General features: G+C 39.2%; 1 protein-coding gene and 1 pseudogene across 2 annotated transcripts in view; one reads left to right on the top strand and one right to left on the bottom strand.

Annotated features, from left to right (window-relative positions):
- Window positions 1–208: 208 nt before the first annotated feature.
- YTHDF2 (YTH N6-methyladenosine RNA binding protein F2) overlaps window positions 209–22,157 on the bottom strand; it is a gene marked incomplete at its 3' end in the record, with an annotated part of 31,465 nt that continues 9,516 nt past the window's right edge. The window contains exon 5 of the mRNA XM_082664374.1: window positions 209–1,057. Coding sequence (XP_082520500.1) covers window positions 1,034–1,057 — 24 coding nt within the window. The remainder of the gene's footprint in view (window positions 1,058–22,157) is intronic.
- LOC309837127 (large ribosomal subunit protein eL6-like) lies at window positions 20,328–21,219 on the top strand (annotated as a pseudogene). The gene has a single exon. The product of its transcript is annotated as a large ribosomal subunit protein eL6-like (transcript).

Genomic DNA, 22,157 nt, shown 5'->3' on the forward strand with positions numbered 1-22,157 from the left:
TCCAGAAATAAAGCATTATGAATATTGGCCCATCTTGCTTTGCAGAGGTCATGGTTATCCAACCCTGGGTACCAAAGCAAGCCTGAACTATTCCATCTCAGTGAACTTTCTAAAAATGGTTGCTGTCTCACCTCTTAAAACTCCTTATACTCCAAAGCTTTCATAAAATATAGCAGATTCAAATAATACTAATAAATGGTACTAAAAGTGATGCTCAACAGGATCTCACGTTTATTGAGAAGTGATTAATGGTAAAAAGAAAGGCAATGCCCTTTCCTCATTGGCTGAACAAGAAACTGAAGAAACATTCACTACACGTTTTACAATATTTTTCTCTTCCAAAATGCATTTCTGTAAACAAGTTTTTACCACTGTTCTTAGCTTTGAAATCAAATTAATCCTGACTTAATCAGTATAATGTACAAGAACAGAACATTTCTTAGGACTCCTAGTATTTTACTTTGAATAACAAAGGGTCAGAGAAAATGAACCACCCTTAAAGACACAACCTTGGGTAACACTGTTAAATTCTCCAAGACAAAAATTCTTCATAAAAATGTTCTTCCAGTTCAGAAGGGAAAAAACAAATTCCCACTTTCTGGGGTGGATGCCCAAAACCTTCAAAACTCAAGTGTTCTCCAAGTGCAAATGTCAAAATGGGGGGAGGAAAGGGTTTAAAAATTAGAGAAAACTGTATGCACTTACGGACTTTAAAATCCGAAAAACATAGTAAAAAGACAAAAAAACAAAGCATTATGCTCTGAAATCACAACCAAAGCCAAAATAAAAGGGACATTTTTCACCTAAACTACCTAGAGGGATTTTTTGTTTAGTTTTTTCTTTTTCTTTTTTTTTTCATTTTCCAGTTAAGTCCTATGTCTTTTGTGAAATTCCAATACTTAAACTGCAAGTCTGCAATCGTCTCTGAAGTCAATGAAATTAAGAAAAAAGTCCTAATTCTCTTGAAGGTCAATTTTTTTCCTCTTAGGATATGCAGACGCAACCGTTGCTGCAGTCTGTGCAGAACTGCCTCTTATTTCCCACGACCTTGACGTTCCTATAAGTTAAAAAAAAATTGAAATGGTTAGTTAAAACTTATCTGAACATGTTTAAGAATTACAACTTCATAGAATAACTCAACAGAAATTTAATTATTTGTGCTAAATAGAATATTCCCCACAAATAAAAACTTTTACTTCTTATATTTTAAACCAAAGTACTTGCACTCAAACACCCCAATTAATACAAAATTATTTTTCTTTGACTTTAAAATTCTTAACTGACTAAACACATTTGTTTTCCTATTATAGTTGGTTTACGCTAATATGTGTCAGTCCCCCCAAAATATGGGCCTAAGTAACTCAAACATATATCTATCAATGGCCTGCAGCAGGGAAGCAGCATAAGCCCTAACAGTTCTAGAGTCATCCCATATTAGTCCCAAGGCCTTAACCATATTCATAGGCCTTAATTTCCTTTTTTTAAAATAAAGTGAGGATATGTATCTGGGCTGTGGGAGAATTAATAAGTCGACATATAGAAAGCTCTTAGTCCATAGCAGGCAAGAAAATCATCCTTTTCCCCTAGGGAGAGTTTAAAATCCACTCAGAAGTGGATTTTGAAAACTGAATGCAATTCTTACATTTTCCCTGAAATAGATCTAAATGCTCCTTCCTTATTAAGAATCATTCTTTACGAGCCTTTCCTAAATGTACCCCAAACAGCATTCCATTTCACACACTACCTCACTTATTGGGATTTTTAAAAATATGACTCAATCCACATGCCTTTTAAAAGCAAAACCAAAAGCAAAAAAAGCAAAAGCATTAAGTGGTTAGGAGCAAGCACACAAACCTGAACTTAGACTCGATTCATCAAGCCACATGAATAGAGTCATTTGCTCCCATTCACCTTATGGTAACTATGGTTCTGAAGTTAAACATGATTCCTATTAAGAAAGAACAGCAAATACTACTTATGGGCTTCCATGTTCCAGGCACTGTACATAATGATCTTAATAACCACCTTACAAGGACTATACTATTCCTGCTTCAGAGATAAGAAAACTAAAGCTCAAAAAAGTTAACTGACCAAGGTTACCTAAGAACCAAGATTCAAATCCATGGCTATATGGCTCTTTACCTACACCATGTCATTACAAATATTTACGTAAAAGTCAACAAAGTTAAGTGAGGCTCTGTGATGAACTGACTACCACCACTAAACTACTCCAAGGATATAAAAACAGTAAATTTCAGAAGGAACAGTTATCTTTTTGTGATGTCCCACTTCACATATCAGGAATTCAGAGATAAACTCACCAACATACAAGGATCTGGGATATTTTCAAAATAAGTCATTTTGAAACTTCAACCTTTATAAAATTAATTTAATAAAACAATTCACCCACACACTGTTTCTGGAAATCAAACTCAATTCAAGAATAAGAAAAAGAAATTCAATCCAACATAAAAGGGACCTCAAAAGTTTTGATGTTCCTGGGCTGCAGTACTGACCCTCCCCTTTCTATAACTCTCCCAAAGTTTTGATAATTAATATATTGTTTATAATAGGAAAATCACAACTAAAAAAAAAACCAAAACCCTCTGGCATTGACCAAAATGAAACTTACAAAAGCACCTAGATTCTCATATCAATCTTTTTTTAAAAAATTGTAGTTGATTTACAATGTTGTGTTAAGTTTCAGGTATACAGCAAAGTGATTCAGTTATACATATATATACATATTCTTTTTCAGATTCCTTTCTGTTACAGGTTATTACAAGATACTGAATATACAGTTCCCCCTGTGCTGTGATAGGAGTAGGTTCTCCTATCAATCATAAACTCATCTACCTCGTTCAGTCTTTCTTAATTTGGATGGATACTATTTATCTAACCTCTCTTCTATTGCTAATCAAAATCTACCTTTAGTTTCAGGAAATATGGACTCTTTTCTTTGTGTTTCTTGATTAAATCTCATTCCCATGCTTTTAAAAGCCAAGAATGCCTGGCCTTCTGGCCCTGGGGTACACTTCAAAACCCCTTCCTTCTCTGAGACTTCCTCAACCACTGCAGTTTTCAAGGTGCTTCTAAATCTGCATCCACAATTGAAAATCAAATTGTATTGACTTATTTCATATAAAATTAGTCCCAACTCAACCAAAAGCTCCTAGAAAGCAAAGAACAGTTCTTTAGCTAAGCTCACTCACAAACTTATTTATGAGTTTAGCAGTGGATAACAGGCTACAGTTGACTTTTATGTAAAATTCTGGTTCTCATCACAAGAAAAAAAATGGTGATGGATGTTAACTAAACTTATTGTGGTAAGCATTTCACAATAAACATATATCAAATCATTATGTTGTAGTACACCTTTAACAATGTTGTATGTCAATTATATCTCAATAAAAATGGGAGAAATCCCTAGAGGCAACTTCTGTTACCAGTTTCTTGTGTCCTTCCTGAGTTATTTTAAGCATATAAAAACTTATTACATCTTTTGTTTTTTCTTTTCACAAGCAGCATACAAAACACACTTCATTTTGCTTTTTTTCCCGTCACTTAATATGTCTTACAGATTATTAAATTTTAGCACATATAGATCTGTTTTTTTTATGGGTCTGGGAGCACCCTCCTTGCTCTGAATTCAAGAATTGAAGATCTAGGGCTTCCCTGGTGGCGCAGTGGTTAAGAATCCGCCTGTCAATGCAGGGGACACAGGTTCAAGCCCTGGTCTGGGAAGATCCCACATGCCGCGGAGCAACTAAGCCCGTGCACCACAACTACTGAAGCTCACGAGCCTAGATAGAGCCCGTGCTCCGCAACAAGAGAAGCCACCAAAATGAGAAGCTCACGCACCGCAATGAAGAGTAGCCCCCGCTTGCCAGACTAGAGAAAGCCCATGTGCAGCAACAAAGACAGACGGACGGACAGACGGACGGACGGAAGGAAGGAATTGCAGATCTAAAAGAGAAGCAGTTCTCAAAGACATTATGATGAATGAAAGAAGCCTCAGACAAAAGAATACACACTGTATGATTCCAATTATGTGAAGTTTTATAACGGAAAATGAATCTACGGTGGGGACAAAATTAGAACAGTAGTTGTCTGGGGTGGGGTGGGGGTGGAAATTTCTAGGATGGTAATGTTCTATATCTTCATTGGGGTTTGGGTTACACAGATGGGTACATTTGTCAGCACTCAGCAAATATACACTTAAAATTTGTGCATTTTATTTAACTCAAAAAACACGTAAAACAAATACTGAGCTCTAGTTAATGATACGCATGCTGAAACATTTAGGGGTGAAGTATACTGATAATGACAATTTCTTTGAAATACATCAAAAAACAAAACGGACTAGCAGAAAAACAAAAAAAACTGGAGAAAAAATTCTGCCTATTATTTTAATGTAATGTAACCCCAGGAATACAAATAAACTTACATGCTCCAAATTGTACCATTAAATTAGAAAACCTAGACTTTGCCAAATCCATTTTTCCCTAAGAAACACACTTATGGGAATTCCCTGGTGGTCTGGTGGTTAGGACTCCACGCTTCCACTGCAGGGGGGGGGCACTGGTTCTATTCCTGATCAGGGGACCTTAGTTCCCCACACGCCAGGCAGCTCGTCAAAACAAACAAATAGAAATACACACTTGTAAGTTCATCACAATGCTTAGTAACAGCATTTAAAATATTTAGTCAAAAGAAATGCAAAATAGCACTGTGAAATTGCACTTATTAAGTCATCTCGTTTTTAAACACAAAGTTTGTTCCTCTATAATGTGATACTAAATCCACCTGTGTTCAATTTTGCCTCAAACGTAACATAAAACTATTCCTGGGGCTTCCCTGGTGGTGCAGTGGTTAAGAATCCGCCTGCCAATGCAGGGGACACAGGTTCGAGCCCTGGTCTGGGAAGATCCCACGTGCCGCGGAGCAATTAAGCTGGTGCACCACGGCTACTGAGCCTGCACTCTAGAGCCCCCGAACCACAACTACCGAAGCCCATGCGCCTAGAGCCCGTGCTCCACAACGAGAAGCCACCGCAATGAGAAGCCCGCGCACCACAACGAAGAGCAGCCCCCGCTAGCCGCAACTAGAGAAAGCCCGCGCGCAGCAGCAAAGACCCAATGCAGCCAAAAATTAAATAAATTCATAAAAAAAGAAAAAACTAGGGCTTGCCTGGTGGCGCAGTGATTGAGAGTCTGCCTGCCGATGCAGGGGACATGGGTTCGTGCCCCGGTCCGGGAAGATCCCACATGCCGCAGAGCAGCTGGGCCCATGAGCCATGGCCACTGAGCCTGCGCGTCCGGAGCCTGTGCTCCGCAACGGGAGAAGCCACAACAGTGAGAGGCCCGTGTACCGCAAAAAAAAAAAAAAACTATTCCTGAATCTTAGCTACACAATTATACCAAGAGGGCAAGTACCACCTGTGCCCTAATGTAAACCTGTGTGACAGAAGCTTAAATTATGGAAATTACATGCAAACAACAAATGGCATTAGCTGCCTTAATCTCCTGATCAACATCAAGAAAATATTACATTGATACAATTCAGCAAGCTGATTAAACTGCTCTTCTATTTCCAGATACAATTTTGATGTGTACACAAAAAAATAAGCTTATATATTTACAAATGATAAAGATAATATCCATCTTCTCAGAGATTATAAAGATACTTAAGCATTCACATCATACCATCTTGAAAAGTAAAATGAATTTGGCACCAATAATAAAACTGTAAACAATTCACAAGATTTTAAATACTAGCTATTTTAAACATTTTTATTAAAAAAGAAAAAAAAAAAAGGGACTTCCCTGGTGATGCAGTGGATAGAAGACTCCACGCTCCCAAAGCAGGGGGCCCAGGTTCGATCCCTGGTCAAGAACTAAATCCCACATGCATGCCACAACTAAGGAACCCACAAGCCTCAACTAAGGAGCCAGCAAGCTGCAACTAAGGAACCCACATGCCAAAACGAAGACCCGGCAAAACCAAATAAACAAATATTAAAAAAAATAAAAACCAAACAAAAAGAACACTTGGGAGAATTCCCCAGAGGTCCAGTGGTTAGGACTCTGAGCTTCCACTGCAGGGGGCACAAGTTCAACCCCTGGTCAGGGAACTAAGATCCCAAAAGCCACGCAGCACAGCCAAAAAAAAAAAAAAAAAATTGGTTGAAAACGGGAATGAATCAGAGGATCCTGCTTGAAGGGCCTGCCATCACCCAATTTGAGCATTACACAACCTTAATGATAAGTAAACAACTATCACAGTAATATCTTTACTGGGCAAGAACTGGCAATGGATGCTAAATCTAAAGGGTGAAAATTTGATGAGAATAACTGATTCACTTTATTATAAAGCAGAAACTAACACACCACTGTAAAGCAATTATACTGCAATAAAGATGTTTAAAAAATGTGATGAGGAAAAAGATATTTATATAGAGTCTCAAACTATTTTCCCACTTATTAAAAGGAAAATAGTACCTTTAAGTGGAGAACCAGGATACCTTAAATAAGTGATCAAAGTAAACATTACTAATAACGGCATAAACAGACCATCTTATACTTCCTACTGTGATGCACTGAGGACACAAAGTCACTTATGTAGTATTCCTGCCAGAAAAGCATAATCTGAATATACACAATGAGGAAAGGAAACCTCAGACAAGCAGCGACATCTACAAAAATAAATAGCATATACTCTTCAGAAACGTCATATCATAAACAAACAAAAAGGATGAATGGGTGGGATGTTGGTGTGTGAGTATGTGTGTATAACTGCAGATTAAGAGACTAAAAAGACATAAAACTGAAAGATCCTGGACTGGACCCTGGACACCCCCCCGCCCCGCCACCAAAAAATTGCTACCAAGGACATTAAGACAACTGGTAAAAATATGAATAAGATCTGTAGATCAGATAATCGTATTGTGAATGTTAAATTTCCCGATTTTGAAAACTGCATCGTGCTCATAAATGCATGTTCTTGTTCTTAGGAACTACAAACTACACAGCAAAATATTTAGGAGAAAAGGTCATGATGTCTTGGAACTTACTCTCAAATGGTTCAGAAAAAAATTTCACACATATCTCCAAAGAGAAGATGCAGCAAATGTAGCAAAATATTACATTGGTAAATCTGGGTGAAGAGTACGTGGGAGTCCTTTGCACTATTCTTTAAATTTCTCCAAGTCTGAAATTATTTCAAAGTAAAATGTTAATAAATTGGGGGATAATTCATTTAATTCTTCTGCAAAAATTGGCTGCATTAAAAAGTTATATTTGGGACTTCCCTGGTGGTGCAATGGTTAAGAATCCACCTGCCAATGCAGGAGACACAGGTTCAATCCCTGGTTCAGGAAGATTCCACATGCCATGGAGCAACTAAGCCCATGTGCCACAACTACTGAGCCTGCGCTCTAGAACTCACAAGCCAGAACTACTGAGCCCGCACACCACAACTACTGAAGCCCGAGCGCTCTAGGGCCCGTGTGCTGCAACTACTAAGCCCGCATGCTGCAACCACCGAAGCCCGCATGCCTAGAGCCCATGCTCCGCTAGAAGAGAGGCCACCGCAATGAGAAGCCCACACACCGCAACAAAGAGTAGCCCCTGCTTGCCGCAACTAGAGAAAGCCCGCTTGCAGCAACGAAGACCCTACACATCCAAAAATAAAAATAAAAAGTTGTGTTTAACAACTCATGAAACTTTGAAATGTGTTTATTTCCTCATACCTACACTAAAATCACCAAACATGAGGGTATTTTAGCAAAAGAAAAAAATCTGCCTATCAGCTTTTTACAAGTCTTCTAAAATGAGAAAAAAAATGACACAGAGAAGATTCTAACACAAGCACCGTTATTTTAACCACTTTGGGACATTAAAACCTTTTAGGTTTCCATAAAAGACTTCTCTTACAGCAGGTCTTTTCTTTCACTTTTGTGACTATTTCCTATTACCACTGGGAATTCCACTAAATTGCTTTGACAATTTATGGTCGAAAGACTTCACTTGTCAGATGTATTTATTAACATTTCTAATTAACCAGTCCTACCTTGGTAATATTTAATAAAGAAAAAGCTGGGGTTGGGAGGGTGGGGGACAGAAGAATGATGACAAGATACACAATAAAAGGAAAGAGCAGAACACATAAAAAAAAGCTGGGACCTCCAATGGGTCCAAGTCCCAGCTGGAACTGCCATAAACACAACATGCATTTGTGTCTTGTTGGACACTCCGGCTTTTATACATGAAGATGCTACTAACCCACCGTAGCAGGGGAAGTGGTGCAGCAAACTGGCTTTCCCCATGGTGGTGGTGTCATGTTGCAGCCTACCTACTACCTTTTTTAACCTAGTGCCATGTTCAAGGAAGCTACAGTGAGATTTGTGGTAGGAACAGGCTGGACTGGCTAGTCTAGGTTAAGCTCCTGCATAAGATCCTCAAGCACAAACACACAATTAATCATAAAGTCCCAGTTAACCAAAAAACAGACCAAATGCTAAAAGGAAGGGAAGAAGCATTCCTAAAGCTTGAGGATACTGTGATGGTAATAAAGAAAAAAGGAAAACAGCAGAGCAAGATTTTACTGAATTCACACCTCATCACAAAATTCTCACTAGGACATTCATCCTAATCTTTAAATCAGTCCACAATCTCATTGTTCATTGTAGAGACTAAAAAAATTTTTTACAAAATAAAAATAAATTTAAAGATATTAACTAAGAATGTATAAACCAGGGGAAGAAGTTTCTAGGCCTCAATATCTGGTCTGTCACTTAAAACAACTAGAGGTTAATACTCACACCATTCACCCATCACATCTTAGTCCCTCCTCACCTTATATCTATAACTATAAAATGCAAAAGTTCATCTCTAGAGGAAATATCCTAAAAGCCACAAGGTGGCAATGTTACTTAAAGTCTGCACATTTGAAATCTCTTCCTATGATATAAATCTGCTTAATTTTTCCTCTATTTAGCTTAATATCCTTTCTCATTTCTACTACCATCCCTCTCCCCACTTTGAAGTGGGCCATAAAACACAACAGGCACACATATATTTATTTGTCGGATAGAATTTTATTAACTTTAAAATCTGATGTCTACCCCTCAGATAAAATTCACTTAATAGCCCTCAAGTAAGTTTTCTTATATCCCCATGGTCCCTGATAGAAAAGAACACAAATTTCAGGGTCCCTGGCTGAAAATAAGACAATGCTTACATAGTTTAACATGAAAAAATAGGATTATACTAATATGACTTTCAATGCTTTATATGGCTTATGAAATCAATCTTTTTTTGGGGGGCACTGTGCTGTGAGGCCTGTGACATCTTAGTTCCCTGACCAGGGATTGAACCTGGAGCCACGTCAGTCAAAGCGCGGAGTCCTAACCACTGAACTGCCAGTGAACTCCTTGATCAATCATAACAGTCTCTGATGCTATGAATATGAGTTATACACACACACACAAACACACATATATTCCCTCCCTTTTAACATTTTCTAGGTGCAGAAATGGACACTTACTTGAAATAAATTTCTGGGAACTGGCATAGGAGCACTAGGATGAAGTAAATGCATTTAACTAATAACCTTTCCTACCATCAAATTCTTTTCCAAGATTGTTAGTTAGTAGCTGAACTCCTATATACATTTCACTAACAAGGTCAGAAGTAAAAGCCTGGATAATCTACTGTTTTCAGGCCCTGAATCATAAGTCTTAACTAGTAACAGAACAAACGGTAAGACAGATACATTAAAATTTTTTCAGTTATTCTTTGAATCACTCCTTGGCTCTCCAGTAAGAACTACATTTGAACAAAAACTAATTTCACAATAAAATCAATTTCTGAAAACACTTCCGAATACAATTAAACAAATAAGGTTTTTTAATAGCTTGTCAGTCAAATCCCCCCCCCACTCCCAGCATTTGACAGTAGGTTCAGAAAGAATGAAGCAATCACTGAATATGCTTTCCAGATATCTGATAAATGATATAACCTCCAGTTCCACCTTCAAAAATTTCCAGTCGAACCATCCTCAACACCTCCATTAATACCTCTCTAGTCCAAGCTACTGTACCCTCTCAATACGACTTTGCCACAGCCTCCTTTTAACTGATCGCCCTTTCGTCTTGTGCCCTCCTCAGTCTATTCCAAGGGTGGGACCCCAAAATGGAAACTCAGTAGCATTATTAAGTATCATGCCAAAAGTTACTGAAGAATGTGATGACTGATGTAAAATAAATGAAGGTGTATTTATGTGTATATATACATTTATATGCCTGAGATTATGGATCACAACAATCACTCATAAAAGACCTGTATGCAAGTACTTCACTTGTATATATACATTTAATCCTAATAACCCAGTAAGTTTTTTCCCCCGTTTTCATAAAATACTGAGGCTCAAAAGTTTACTTACTCAAATCACTGATAGTGGCAGATATGACACCATCTTCTGAGCTCCTAGCCTTTTCAATACTATGCTAACAAGGAAACAGAATCTAGGATTCATGCTTATTAATAATATCTACCTAATGTATATATACACCTAAACTTTTTAAAAGGCCCATCATACGTAATATACTTAATAGAATAACAGAATCCCTTCCCACATCCCAAAAAACTAATTACCTTTAAAAATCAGTTAACGGGCTTCCCTGGTGGCACAGTGGTTAAAAATCTGCCTGCCATGGGCTTCCCTGGTGGCGCAGTGGTTGAGATTCCACCTACTGATGCAGGGAACACAGGTTCGAGCCCTGGTTCGGGAAGATCCCACATGCTGTGGAGCAACTAAGCCCACGTGCCACAACTACTGAGCCTGCACTCTAGAGCCCGCGAGCCACAACTACTGAGCCCACGTCACAACTACTGAAGCCCACACGCCTAGAGCCCGTGCTCCGCAACAAGGGAAGCCACTGCAATGAGAGGCCCGTGCACCGCAATGAAGAGTAGCCCCCACTCGCCACAACTAGAGAAAACCCGCACACAGCAACAGAGACCCAACGCAGCCAAAAATAAATAAAATAAAATATATAAATTTAAAAAAAACAACTCGGTTAACATCTTCAGGCAACTTCAGGATGGTTAGTAGCCACTAAATCTTATTGCTTAAAATTATCTAACAACTCTAAACAATTAATGTGCTCACAAAAGGATACAATAAAATAATGTAAAACTTAAAACATTAAAGCCTCTTAGAAGTAGCCATAATGCCTCTGAGGAGTAGATTATAACAAGTAACACGGAGGATATTCAGCCAAAGACATCTGCACCTTTTAATGAACAAACAATACAAGCAATTCACTAGAGGCTCATAATATTGATAGCTGATGAAAAACACTACTCAAAGACCCTTTCAGCCTTAAGGTAGGCCACAGTATAAAAAGGTACAGCCAGACTTATCAGACACATTGTGAATTCTAACATTGCTTCTAAAGATGAAGTCTTTTCTGACCCAGAAATATGGCAGTTTCATATGGTTCTGATTAATATTTAATAAAAATGAACTCAACATCTCAAAAAAAAAGATGAAGTCTTGAGACTAGCAAGCAGAGACTGGAAGGAAGACTACAGAGCAAAGGAAGAAACTTACAGGAAAAATAAGCATGAGGAATTTGAGGTGGGGGACATACAAAACACTACCTAATGACATTTATAATTTAAATACAAGAGAATCACCTACAGGGCTGATAAAATGCAGATTCCAAAGCCTCAACTCCAAAGGTGCCCACTCAGTAGGTGAGGAAACACAAGAATCTGCATGTAAGTAACTCTCAGATGGTAACCTGTACAAACTGGGAAATTTCTCTTCAACTGCTTCTAATCCTTTTAAGAACTACCTAGGGAGCTTACTAAATAAAATTTCAGTTTAGTAAATCTAGGGGTAAACCTAGTTATCAGTATTTTTGTAAATACTTTCCAGGTGACTCAAAGTTTGCTTTAACTTGTTGTTACCATTTTTTTTGGAATTTATACTCTGAAGCTCTCACACCATGTCCACCCTGCTCCCCTCCCCGGGGACCCCTTTGCAGGCTTACGGACTGCAAGTACGGTAACATCTGTCATAAATGATTTTGAATTACCCAAGAACTTGTCTAGGGCTCTAGTTCTGCCACTAAAATGAGGTCTTGCAGTCTGTGTACAAAAAGAGTTAGGTAGCCTAAAACCTTCCCATTCGATTTTATAACCTTAACCTTCCAGAGTAATTATTCAGAACCATTTGTGTTCTCCCTTACTCTTGCTGCCTGTCATTAGCAGCAACTCTCTCACAAGGTTAGGTAGAGTAGATCCAATCTGCTCCCTTTTGATGCTTGTGATGAGGGAGTTTTAAACCTAAGTGCTTAAATGAAGGTTTAAGTTTCAACCAATTATGCTCTCCTCATATAGCCAACGAAGAGTTGACTGACTACAAGCATTAGTAGATAATAGAACACTGCAGTTAGTTATTTTAAATGATAAATGTGAAGATGCAGCAAGGCCTAAGAACAGAAAAGCTTTGGGGCAAAACGAATTCCAGCTCTTCTACAACCTAGCTAGTGATCTTAACAAAATTACTCCTTTCTGAATCTCAGTTCCCTAACTGTAAAATGAAGATAATCTTGGGGACTCCCTGGCGGTCCCGTGGTTAGGACTTGGAAGCTTCCACTGCAGGGGGCCCCGAGTTTGTCAGGGAACTAAGATCCCGCAAGCCAAGCAGCGAGGCCAAAAAAAAAGAAGAAAAAAGAAAATAATCTTATTCTACAGGATTGTTACAAGGGATCAGAGATACGATATGGAAAGTGCCTTATGTATAAATGCAAAAAATGGCTAAATATGGGTAAATACCTGAAGTATTAAGGGGGAAAAGCAGGATAAAATACTACACAGAATATGATTATAATTGTATAAACCACTAACTTGTGTCGGAAAATAAGCCAAAATGATGACTGGTTTTGTCAGGGTAGAGGAACCATGAGTGAGTTTTCTTTTACTGTCTACACATTTTATGATTTGGTTATTACAATGAAAACCAAATGCACACGGAAAATTTGCAAAATGCTAATATAAAATTTGCACATTGCAAATTTTTTTAACATGCAAACAGTTTAAAAGCTCTATATGCTATCTATACCCTGATTGCGCAAAAGGTCCACATGAAGTCAAAAGCTTACATGTAAGTCTACCTTTTCTAAATGGCTTCACATATTACACAAGTGATGTCCAAATTTTTAGCTTTGACACATGTAGCAGAGTATTAAATACCTCATAAGAACCACCAGGTATTACAACAGCAGTAAATGCAAATGAGTTGGAAAGAGCAACTGCCTGCCTCTTCCCGCTCCCCACATACCCAACAGCTTAAACTTGAAGCCATTTTCTTCCTTCATCTTTCTTTCCACAATCTTTTCCTATATACATCCTTCTAGACCCAACTCAAAGCCAGTCTTCCATAAAAATGACTCAACTCTGGTCTTGCTATTCTTTTCTTCTGTACTTGGTCTCATCCTGTAAAATGAGCACTTTTTTTTTTTTGTGGTACGCTGGCCTCTCACTGTTGCGGCCTCTCCCGTTGCAGAGCACAGGCTCTGGACGTGCAGGCTCAGAGGCCATGGCTCACGGGCCCAGCCGCTCCGCGGCATGTGGGATCTTCCCGGACCGGGGCACGAACCCGTGTCCCCTGCATCGGCAGGTGGACTCTCAACCACTGCGCCACCAGGGAAGCCCAAAATGAGCATTTTAATATCCACTATACTATACTGTTTCACTTATATTTCCTCCCTATGGCTAACTGGAGTTAAATCAGTTCAATTAGGAATTACTTATTCAGCAAGGGATGAAAAGCATTAGGGCACACTATTGAGCTAGTTGTTAGTCTATACTGTCTAGTTGTTATAACTAGAAAAATTTGCTTTGGAGGTGGTGGCAGCAGGATGCAAATTTAAATTGAATTACCTGTTTCTGTGGAGAAAGGCAGAAAGGATGATCTGAGCCTACCACACTCTTCTTCCTCAATTGCAGACTTGCAGATTTCAATGGTGAAGAAAGAGATCTTTTGTTTTCCCTAATTCAGGGAACAGAGCTTTTCCTCCTCTACCTGAAACTCCTATATAGTGCAGGTGTCAGTCCTTTATCATACAGTTCCTTAAACTAAGGCAGTCAAAGCCAATGCTGTAGCATCGCCAGCTGCTGTGAGATGTTTTTCTAATCCTTCCCTTCCTCCAAGACTAAATAACCAATACACCTAAATGAGATGCTGAAGCTGCAGATTCCTTGCATTTCTTCAATTTCAAAATAGATTCCCCCACCCCCAACTCCACCTCCATGCACCATTATTCCATTTTTTGAAAAATTCCTGTCATCCAGTGGATTCCAAATTATGCTTCATAGAGGAGATGCTTCGAAGATCACCCAGGGAAAAAAAGAGAGCTGAGCGTGTGAAATTAGCCATTCATGGGGCTCTGAGTAAGGTTTTGTTTGGAGGAGAAAAAACAATTCCACTTTTTAAAAGTTTGAAAACTGTCATAGGACTAATCTTTACTTCTGGCAGGTAAGCAGAACGGTTCACATCTGAGTAATTCTTGATTTAAACTATTCAGAGTAAATACTAAATGATTCTAGAATCGCTAACTACCCCTTGTCCCAAAATGTTTAAGTCTGGAAAAACAGCAGTCCCCTCTGGATCAATCTTTAGCCAAAGCAAAAACAGAATACTGACATTTTTAATACCCAACTGCATTTCAGACATTATTATATGGTCTAATTCAACAAAACAGCCCGTACTAACTAAACAGAAGCTGGTCTTACTTCATTAAATCCCTGAAAGACTTGGAACAGACAGCTTAGAAAACTTCACAGGTTGTGAAGGGCTGGAGCACTATAGAAACAACAAATGCACAGTCTGTTGAATGATGTATGGAGACCAAAACCTTCAAACCCCTAACAAAGCACTCTCATGTTACTTTTATTCAGATAGTTGTTGGCATTTGCAGTCATCTGCTACCTCTCTACAGTCTCTGAATAAGTTGATTATACCCCACTGCTTGAAATGCTACTCAAGATATAGCCCTTTCCTTGTTCTCTTTCTAAAGCTCCAAGTACTCCCTCTCAAACCCTTTCACTTGGTCCCTCTTTAATCCATCCCTTAAATTGTGTTATTGCAGGGGGTTCTTTCTTTGGCCCTCTTCTCTCAATGCATGTTGGCTCTGGAACCGCACTGAAGTAGAACATCAGCTCTGCTTTCTTAGTTTGGGCAACTGTGCAAAAAGAATATACTCTTTTCTGTGCTTCAGTGCCTTCATCTGTAAAACTGAAATAGCTGTACATACCTCACAATGATAGAATTAAATGAAAACGTACATAAAAAAATGTATTCAGGGACTTCCCTGGTAGCGCAGTGGTTAAGAATCCACCTGCCAATGCAGGGAACATGAGTTCGATCCCTGTCCCGGGAAGATCCCACATGCCGCAGAGCAACTAAAGCCTGTGTGCCACAACTACTGAGCCCACGTGCCACAACTACTGAAGCCCGTGCGCCTAGAGCCCATGCTCCGCAACAAGAAAAGCCACCACAATGAGAAGCCCACGCAGCACAACAAGGAGTAGCCCCCGCTCACCACAACTAGAGAAAGCCCACACGTAGCAATGCAGACCCAATGCAGCCAAAAACAAATATTTATTTTTTAAAAAATGTATTCAGGACAGGTGCATATTAGACACTACAGAATGTGCAATAATTTCAGCCATTATTTTTATTACCAATATTCTTGAAGAATCTTGAACTCATCCATGCCTTTACCTATACTGAGAGCTGGAAACTCCCAAATTTCTATCAACAGATCTCTCCTGAGCTCCAGATCCTACTATCACCTTTCTGTCCTACAAGCACCCCAAATACTATTTCCAAAAGCCAACACATCTCCAAACCCTAACCTGCTGCTCATCCCACATTCTCTGTTTTTTTTTTAAGTAACTAATCAGCAAATATTTCTACCACATTTTTCAACTGTAACTTCCCCATTCCCACTATCTTGATACAGGCTCTGTCTTTCTCCCAACTATTGTAAAAGACTCTCATTTGGTATTTGAGTCACCTACACCTCTCTCTCCTCATTTAATAGATGACTTCAGGTAAGTTGCTAACCTGAGTTTCCATTTTCCTACCTATAAATATGGGATACTGCCTCCGGGAGTTGGTGTGGGGGTTAAAGTAAAACTATGAAAGTACCTAACGAAGTCAGTGCTCAGTAAGTATTTCATCCTTCCCATCCTCTAAACTGTCACTCTACACTGACTATCCTCCCTTACAATCTAAAAACATAAGTACAGGATAAAAATCCAAAGCCCTTCTTATACCAGGCCCAACCAACCTCTCCAGCTTTATCACTTATTCTTTCCATATTAAACTTCTCATTTCACAAGACCCAGTTTTCTATCTGGCAAACTCCACATATCACACAGTGGTCCATGGGCTTTGGGACTAGAGAGAGACTGGCTTTGGGTGGAGTTCCAACGTATTTTCATTTATTGATACTAATGACTTAAAGACAAAAGTGAAATAACAAAGACATATGTCAGAACTTCACTGGCTTGTCAATTTGAGCAACTTCCTTGCTAAACTGGATAATAATTTTCAAATTCTGGAAGACTAATTCTTCAAATTTTGTTTCATTCAAAATATGTCAGGGATAGAGACATGACACACTTAAGTTTAATCTGCATTAAGGGAATTCCCTGAGTGGTTAGAACTCCGCTCTTCCACTGGAGGGGGCACGGGCTCAATCCCTGGTCGGGGAACTAAGATCCCACATGCCTTGTGGTAAATCTATATTAATATTTTCTCCATCCCTTTAAGTCTAGACAATCAAGAAAAATCAAGTCCTGATTTGTATATAGCATTTGCCAATTTCCGTGGTGTCAATAACATGGCTGACCTCAAACTACCAGTGGAATACAGGAATACAGTGGGGCTGAGAAGACATGTGCAAAAGCACAACATTATATACTGATACAAACATAATAACTTTAAGAGTGATGAATTTAAATATTACAGTTTAATTGTAATCATAATGGTATTCTAAGTTTATGTAGTTTAACTGTAACATATTACTAACTGTAGTATACAACGTAATTCAATGTAAATAGAAAGGCATTTAAAACACCTTTTAATACAATGTATTTAATTTTTTTTTTTGCGGTACGGGGGCCTCTCACTGTTGTGGCTTCTCCCGTTGCGGAGCACAGGCTCCAGACGCACAGGCTCAGCGGCCATGGCTCACGGGCCCAGCCGCTCCGCGGCATGTGGGATCTTCCCGGACCGGGGCACGAACCCGTGCCCCCTGCATCGGCAGGCAGACTCTCAACCACTGCGCCACCAGGGAAGCCCGTATTTAATTTTTAAGTTTATGCAATTTGACTGTGCTTAACAACTAGCTTGCTAAAATTCTTGAAAGCTAAACAACTGGCTCACAATTAGCTAGCTCTAGCACATTATTGGACTTGGACATTGAATTACCAACTCCACCACTTGTTAGCTATGAGACCTTGTATAAATAACCTCTTTGAGCCTGCTTCCTCATCTAAAATATGAGAATGATACATTACATGAGATAGCTAAACTTTTATGTATACCATGTGCCAAGCACTGTGCTATCATTTAAGTGCTGATTACCCAATTACTCATTCTATTTGATATAGATCAAATGTTCTTTCCCCCATGAAGACTTTCTTAATTTCCCCAAATTTATCACTTCTCCAGAAAGCCAAAATATTTCTTCATCCCTCTATTACAGCTCTTATCTCATATTTTATCCATTTTGTTGTCTACCTAGCAACACTATCTGGTCCTAAGCCAAAGATGGTGCCTTGTTTATCTGTTCTATCCTAGCAATTAACACAAACATCTGGGGGCTTCCCTGGTGGTCCGCCTGCCAATGCAGGAGACATGGGTTCAAGCCCTGGTCCGGGAAGATCCCACATGCCATGGAGCAACTAAGGCCCATGGGCCACAACTACTAAGCCTGTGCTCTAGAGCCTGCGAGCCACAACTACTGAGCCCGTAGGCCACAACTACTGAAGCCCACATGCCTAGAGCACGGGCTCCCAGCAAGAGAAGCCACCACAATGAGAAGCCTTCGCACCACAATGAAGAGTGGTAGCCCCCGCTCGCCACAACCAGAGAAAAGTCCACGTGCAGCAAAGAAGACCCAATGCAGCCAAAAATAAAATTAAATTTAAAAAAACCACAAAACATTTGTTGAAAGATGGATACAAACAAAGGACATGCTTCAAAGAGATCCAAATTCAGTATCACCTATTCTCTTTTGGTCCTCCTTTAACAAGGCTACAGAAAGGCATTTTATCCACAAAGCAAGGAAGGTGGTGAGTAATACAAATAGAATTCCCTCAATCCTACTGGCAGAAAAACAAGTAAATTTATCTGCAAGACAGAAGACAACATAGACGGCCTTAGAATTTTACAAAACGTTCAGGTTTGCCATCCTGATTAAAACAGGATGCCCACTCACTAGCTCTGAAGAAGCAATTTAAAACAGTGGTGGAGTGGAGTAATGTTAAATGGAAAGAACAATACTGCATGGTCATTTATTTCTTAAAGATTTAATAGTAAGAAAACAATATATTTGGCTAAAGTGATGTTTCTTTCTTCTGATTTTTGTATCACTAAAACTTGGATATTTTAAATTTTTTTCTGAAGTTGAAAATGGAGCCAAGATGATTACCTCAAACATTTATAAACAAGGGACTAAATGCCCAAATTAAAGGGTTAGGAGGAAAAAGATGGCTGTAAGGAAAAAAAAAAAAACTTCCTTATATAAGAGAAATATTACTTATGCCAACACTATAGGAAAACTAGATTTTTTTTTTTAAAGGAAACATTTCTCAAGTAATCACTTCTATGTTCCTTTGCTAAGTCTTTATTACATTTTAGGTAATAATTTTTTTCATTAATACACAGTAAATATATTAATAACTACCCAAATACCTAATCTATACTACGATTCACTGAGAATCCACAAATCCTATCTGTCATCTATCTCCTTCTGTTCTCAAGTCCTTTCTTATGTTTTATATGTAATTAGTATTTAGGTCAGAAATTATAGAACACAAACAAAAATAAGGTCTTACTAAAAAGACCTGTTTTGTACCATCAATTCCTCTCCATGAACCTCAAATGTTATCTTGGGCCACCTAATCCTCTTTTACTCCTCGGTTTCTCTGATCTAAACTATCCCATGTGTGAATCTTCTCTACAATTTACCTAATAAAAGTTCTTTTAGTCTCTTCTTGAAACCCTCCTGTGACTAAGACTCCATTTTTAGAAAGTTCCCCCTTTACAAAAATCTCCCTCCCTATAACCTTTACCTATTGGTTCCAGTGCTGTCACTAGCATTAAAAATCATTTGATAACAGCTATCATATTCCCCCTTATAAATCATCTCTACTAAGCTAAACACTATGATGAGAAATAAGATAACATGTATAAAGCACAGTGCAGGAAGAAGTGAGCTATATATATATATACAGTAATGATACCTATTATTACGAAGTACTGGTTCACCTTTACAAGTTTCCCATTGCCTTTCACTGAAGCTTACATCAAAGACCTCCGCCATCCTAACTCAAATTAGATCTTACTCCTCATTCTCTTAAACTCTAGTACTTTATTTTAAGCCAACTTTGTATCTCTCTCAGTAGATTCCTTCTATATCCAACTAACTGCATAAACATTTCATTTAACTCCCTTTTCCTAATCTAATCTCCAAACTTCCCTTCCTGGAAACCCATTCCACAAACTCCCATTAGACTTGTTCTTGAACTGTACAGGAATTCCTATTCCAACTTATTATTTCTACAGTGTTATTATCTATACAGATTTGGGCTGTTCTGAACCATGTTCACTCTTCTCAAAACACCTCTGGCTATCTTCTATACATCTTCCAAGGCTCAGCTCAGAGATCACTTCTTGCAGGATTCTTCTATGATCAATCAACCCACACCCCAAGTTGGGTTAGGCAATCTTCAAGCTTCCAAACTGGCACCTTGTGCATACCTTGAGAAAACACTTTTCATTTTGTATTGTTACTTGTCACTAATATAAGGCTCCCTGACAATACATTTGTGGTTTCTCTGTAGTGTCTAGCACACAGAAAAGTTGTTCCAAGAAAAGATAAATAGCTTCATCTCAATTCTTAAACACCGTAATAAATTTTCAGTATGTCCAAACACACTCCAAGTCACCATTTTTAGGTCTTCTGCCTGAAAATCAGAATAATCCTAAAGGTAAAGAAATGCTGAGTTCTTTTTCCCATCTTGCAAGATGGCGTGTGAAAAGGCTGAGAAGCCAGATACTAAGGAGGAAAAACCTGAAGCCAAGAAGGCTGATGCTGGTGGCAAGGTTAAAAAGGTGAAGCAGGTTAAGAAGGGGAAGCCCCAATGCAGCCAAAACCCTGTCCTGGTCAGAGGAATTGGCAGATATTCCCGATCGGCTATGTATTCCAGAAAGGCCTTGTACTAGAGGAAGTATTCAGCAGCTAAATCCAAGGTTGAAAAGAAAAAGAAGGTGAAGGTTCTTGCTATTGTCACAAAACCAGCTGGTGGTGACAAGAATAGTGGTACCTGGGTGGTTACACTTCACAAAATGCCTAGGTATTATCCTACTGAAGATGTGCCTCGAAAGCTGTTGAGTCACGGCAAAAAACCCTTCAGTAAGCATGTGAGAAAACTGCACGCTAGCATCACTCCTGGGACCATTCTGATTATCCTCATTGGGTGCCACAGAGCCAAGAGGGTCATTTTCCTGAAGCAGCTGAGCAGTGGCTTGCTACTTGTGACTGGGCCTCTGTCCCTCAATCAAGTTCCTCTGCGGAGAACACACCAGAAATTTGCCATTGCCACTTCCACCAAAACTGATATCAGTGGTGTGAAAATCCCAGAACATCTCACTGATGCTTACTTCAAGAAGAAACTGCGTAAGCCCAGGCACCAGGAAGGTGAGATCTTCGACACAGAGAGAAATACGAGATTACAGAGCAGCGGAAGGTTGATCAGAAAGCTGTGGACTGACAAATTCTGCGAAGAATCAAAGCTGTTCCTCAAAACAAAAACAAACAAACAAAAAGCTGTTCCTCAACTCTAGGGTTACCTCCCCTCTGTGTTCGCTCTTACAAACGGAATTTATCCTCACAAAGTAGTGTTCTAAACTTCTTACAAAGAACCTAATTAAATAATTCAGTCCAAAAAAAAAATCCTGCTATTCTCACTTAATAGCAATGAAATTTTTAAAAATATACACCTTAAGCTGTTGTCACTATAGTAATATTTACTCTAGATCTGTCTCTCCTCAATCTCCCCTTAGCTTTCCAGTTATTCAGAAAAATCTTTACCCAAGTGCCTGATTGAGTCTAATGTTGGGCTAGACATTAAGAGAATTACACAGCCCTGAGTCTCCCCTACTAGACTATCTTATTTTTACCTAGAGTTAAAAAGCTAGAAAGGTAAGACAAAACTAAACCAACTAGGGACTTCCCTGGTGGCACAGTGGATAGGACTCCGCACTCCTAATGCAGGGGGCCCGGGTTCAGGGAACTAGACCCACATGCATGCTGCAACTAAGAGTTCGCATGCCACAAATGAGGAGCCCACGTGTGGCAAACTAAGGAGCCCTGGAGCCACAACTAAGGAGCCTGCCTGCTGCAACTAAGACCGGGAACAACCAAATAAATAAATATTGGGGGGGGGGGGACTAAACCAACATTTTATGAGGTTTCTTTAAAAAAAAAAAAAAATCACTATTGCAGGGAGTACCTCTCCCTTTATGCCCCACTATTCCAAAGTTGAGACAGAGAAAAAGATTAACTGACTGCCATCATCTTCTGAATAGCTGACAGTAATAACAACAAAAAAAAAATTTTAAGAAAAAAGCTCATATGGCAATATATAGCACAGGCAAGACCTTCAAAAAGCATATATCCTGGGCTTCCCTGGTGGCGCAGTGGTTGAGAGTCCGCCTGCCAATGCAGGGGACACGGGTTCGTGCCCCGGTCCGGGAAGATCCCACATGCTGCACAGCGGCTGGGCCCGTGAGAAATGGTCGCTGAGCCTGCACGTCCGGAGCCTGTGCTCTGCAACTGGAGAGGC

The sequence above is a fragment of the Grampus griseus genome (genome assembly GCF_964374135.1).
Source record: "Grampus griseus genome assembly, chromosome: 1".
Taxonomy (NCBI): Eukaryota; Metazoa; Chordata; class Mammalia; order Artiodactyla; family Delphinidae; genus Grampus; species Grampus griseus.